This window comes from Phalangium opilio, unplaced genomic scaffold (assembly GCF_054372755.1).
Source record: "Phalangium opilio isolate 3A_F unplaced genomic scaffold, DU_Popi_V2 ptg000043l_1, whole genome shotgun sequence".
NCBI classification, from domain to species: Eukaryota; Metazoa; Arthropoda; class Arachnida; order Opiliones; family Phalangiidae; genus Phalangium; species Phalangium opilio.
This window is the reverse complement of record NW_028324167.1, coordinates 1,540,665-1,544,429: the sequence shown is the minus strand read 5'-3', so window position 1 is coordinate 1,544,429 and position 3,765 is coordinate 1,540,665. Positions and strand designations below refer to the sequence as shown.

The window sequence follows — 3,765 nt, the reverse complement described above, 5'->3', positions numbered from 1 at the left end:
ATCCAACGTTAATTTCAACTTAATTAAGCATAATTAACGAAAAATTCGACCAAAAACATACATTTTAGGGACAAAAATTAACTTTTAATTGATCTACATAATTGAGATTAAAACTAGGCGAGAAGTTGGTAAATCCCCTTTTTTCCTATTTAACACTGAAATTAATTTTTATTATTTTTAAAAACATTAATAAGCGGGAAATTCCAAAGTTTGGGGTAAAATAGGGATGTTTCGGCAAAATATTACGGGGAGAAATGAAAAAATATGCCGAGTCGTTGAAGAAGTGCGAAATTCCAAAGTTTGGGGTAAAATAGGGATTATTCGGCAAGGATTGTATTTTGAATTAAACATTGACATTTATGTGAATTTTTTATTGAATCTCAATTTATAAGCTAAATCTACTCTGCCGAACCACAATCCAACGTTAATTTCAACTTAATTAAGTATAATTAACGTAAAATGCGACCAAAAACGTACATTTTTGGGACAAAAATTAAAATAACTTTTAATTGATCTACATAACTAAGATTAAAACTAAGCTAGAAGCTGGTAAATCCCCTTTTTTCCTATTTGACACTTAAATTAATTTATGTTATCTTTATAATACATTAATATTCAGGAAATTCAAAAGTTTGGGGTAAAATAGGGTTTTTTTGGCAAGGATTGAATTTTCAATAAAACATTGATATTAATGTGAATTGTTAATTGAATCTCAATTTATTATCTAAATCTACTCTGCCGAACCACAATCCAGCATTAATTTCCACATAATTAAATATAATTAATATAAAATTAGACCAAAAACGTACATTTTTGGGACAAAAATTAAAATAACTTTTAATTAAACTACAAAATTAAGATTAAAACTAAGCTATAAGCTGGTAAATCCCTTTTTTACTATTAAACACTGAAATTAATTTATATTATCTTTATAATACATTAATATTGAGGAAATTCAAAAGTTTGGGGTAAAACAGGGGTTTTTCGGCAATATATTATGGGGTGAAACACTATTTTACCCCGAAGTTATTTTTGCCGAACTTTTGCCGAATTACCCCAAATTCTAAAATAGTAGATATTCTCCCATGCATCGTCTGCTAAAACATTCTAAATGACTTATGGAAACAAACTGCAAGTGTTTATTAAACTCAGGTCACGTGTCACCAAAGAGCCGCTATGGAACAGTTTACCCGTCATTTTCTACTCTGAAAAATTGGTTGCTGTAATTTTCACCAACAGCCGGGAGTGTGGCGTACTCCTGTAAGCTAAGCTTCTGGGAGGCAAAGTTTGAGGGAATAAGACACATGTCGGCGATCCTACCCTATAGGTGCCGACTGCCCCGTGTCCGCCGGAGGTGACTTGACCCCCACACCCCATCCGTCACCTCCCAAGTAAACCTCATTTCCTTCCCCTGCTTACACACATAATGAAACCTGACTAATCACATCCTTGCCGAGGTCCTCTGACCCGCTTGCATTGAAACCTCCAAAAAAAAAAAAAAAAAGAACATTTCACCAACATGGAAAGTTATGTAGAATTAGAACCCTTTGAAGAATGGCGCAAACATCCTCTTCTGTTAGATTTAGTTATTTATTATATTGAAAAATGTAGCGGATTTAATCGAGATGGTGCCTTAAGACTTCATTAATAAAAGGCTGTTTCTATTTAGGCCCAAGTTTTGGACTTAAAAAAGCCAGGAACACTATTTAGGACCACCCTCTCTTAATAAAAATCAATATTTTACTTTGAACAATTGAATTTATTCTAAAGACATGCAAAGTTATCAAAAGCAAAGAACTAAATTTTGTACAAAAATTACAGACAATTAAAAATATAAACAAACAAATGAATTAATAAAAGTGATAAATAAAAATAACTAAAATCATGGCGTTGCTTTTGCCTCCTCTTCATGTTTAAGAAAAGACATAAGAGATTCAGATCTGATTGGGCAATGGGACATGAGAGCCTGTCATATTTGAAACTGTGATTTCAGGACCAGTTAGGGTTAAATTATCCGCCATTAAATCTTCTTCATCCTAATTGGTGGAAATACAGTGTAATTTTACTAATTTTATTGTTAAGCTGCTAAAAAAAACCAACTTACCCAATTGTTCCTTTCATCTTGTTCTTTAACGGGAGTTGACTGACAACTAAAAGAAAAATAAAATAAAATTAACTTATAGATTTAACAGATTTACAATACAATTAAATAATTTATACAAACTTAGGACTGAAATTTGACAATCTAGATGCGGTATTTGATGCCATGCCTGACTTGGGCGTATAATTTTCTTTCAATAAATCTCCCCATCTTGTTTGAATTTCATTTGATGTTGATTCAGAAGGGTCAGCTTCGGTAGTTGTTGAATTAACTAATTTCATAAAAATCGTTTTCAGTCCTTCTTCTTCCGTTGGGTCACTACTCTTATAATCGTTTATGAATCTTCCTCTAAACATTTTTGCTGCATTTTCTTGACTTCTTGAACTAACGCCCAATTCCTTCGCTATTTCTCGAAAATGAACAATTTTGTGAATCTGATCGAGGGGCACTTGTAAATTTAGGTACCGTTGGTACAAGCTCCTTGCTATCATCTATTTCCTATTTTCTTATGTCCGGCTTCGAAAACCATATTAGCTCCTGTTAAAACTTAAACAACCTTCTCTAAATGGCCTAGCAGCTAAAATAATTTGATAACATACGAAACGCCTATCATTTCAACTCGGTAAAGGGGGGGACCTTTTTTATCGCTTTTATCTATAAAGGTTTCACTAAATTTCGTTATTGATTTTTATGTGATTATAAATCGATGAAAAAACTGTCTGACCATTTCATTATGCCTTTAAAAAAACCCTGATAAAACAGATTTTTTTATCTCACTCTTTACCATTCCGAGTGACGATGACGTCATGGAGAGGTATTACACTGGGCGTGTCTGTGTGTATATTTGTGTATGTATGTCGATTTCGAGAATGATGATTTCTTCGTGCTATGCTCAATCCCTTGGGTTATAGTCAATTAACTAACACATTTTGTTAGGTCTCAATACTAGTTTTATTTTATCAGCGATCATCGATTTTCAGTATATTTTATTCTCCTTATAGAGCCGAATACTCAAACCTAACTGTATATTTTTAATAGAAAGTAAAATGCATCCTATGAAAAACATTAACATGTACAAAAATGGGCCAAGCCTCGCCTCGTGCCCTTTCCGCTGTAAAACGTTCTGAGATCCCATGTAGAGCCAAGTCTGCCTTTTGATCTCATTCAATCGCCAATTGAACAATTATGTTATAAATTAAGTCCTTTTCCTAGTTAATAACCAATATTCTTTGACTCTATCATTATTATAAATCTTTGTTCGTATCAAAAATATCGTGACTTGGCAATCGCAGGTAAGTAATATTAAAAGGAAGTCGAGGGGAAATTCACTAAATCGTTGCCGATTTTAAAATAATCGAAGGGATATTCACTAAATCGTTTATGGTCGAGGGGATATGTACAAGTTTATAAGAAGAGTCATGCATAACCTTATATACACGCGCTTGCCAAGTCACGATATTTTTGATACGAACAAAGATGTATAATAATGATAGAGTCAAAGAATATTGGTTATTAACTAGGAAAAGGACTTAATTTATAACATAATTGTTCAATTGGCGATTGAATGAGATCAAAAGGCAGACTTGGCTCTACATGGGATCTCAGAACGTTTTACAGCGGAAAGGGCACGAGGCGAGGCTTGGCCCATTTTTGTACATGTTAAT

At 33.1% G+C, this 3,765-nt stretch overlaps 1 protein-coding gene across 1 annotated transcript; it reads right to left on the bottom strand.

Moving 5' to 3' along the window:
* Positions 1-2,062: 2,062 nt before the first annotated feature.
* Positions 2,063-2,940, bottom strand: LOC149677304 (uncharacterized). The gene is made up of 2 exons (XM_089837283.1): positions 2,225-2,940; positions 2,063-2,150 (listed from the first exon to the last, which is right to left on the bottom strand). The coding sequence occupies exons 1-2, from the start codon at positions 2,590-2,592 to the stop codon at positions 2,078-2,080; spliced, it is 441 nt and encodes a 146-aa protein (XP_089693409.1). The 5' UTR covers positions 2,593-2,940; the 3' UTR covers positions 2,063-2,077.
* Between the last annotated feature and the right edge of the window lie 825 nt (positions 2,941-3,765).

What these genes read in the sequence shown, in the direction of transcription:
- LOC149677304 (XM_089837283.1), bottom strand. Translation starts at nt 2,592, where the DNA reads ATGATAGCAAGGAGCTTGTACCAACGGTACCTAAATTTACAAGTGCCC. An exon ending in TTGTCAAATTTCAGTCCTAA is followed by an intron (nt 2,151 to 2,224) that starts GTTTGTATAAAT and finishes TTTTTCTTTTAG; the next exon opens with TTGTCAGTCAACTCCCGTTA.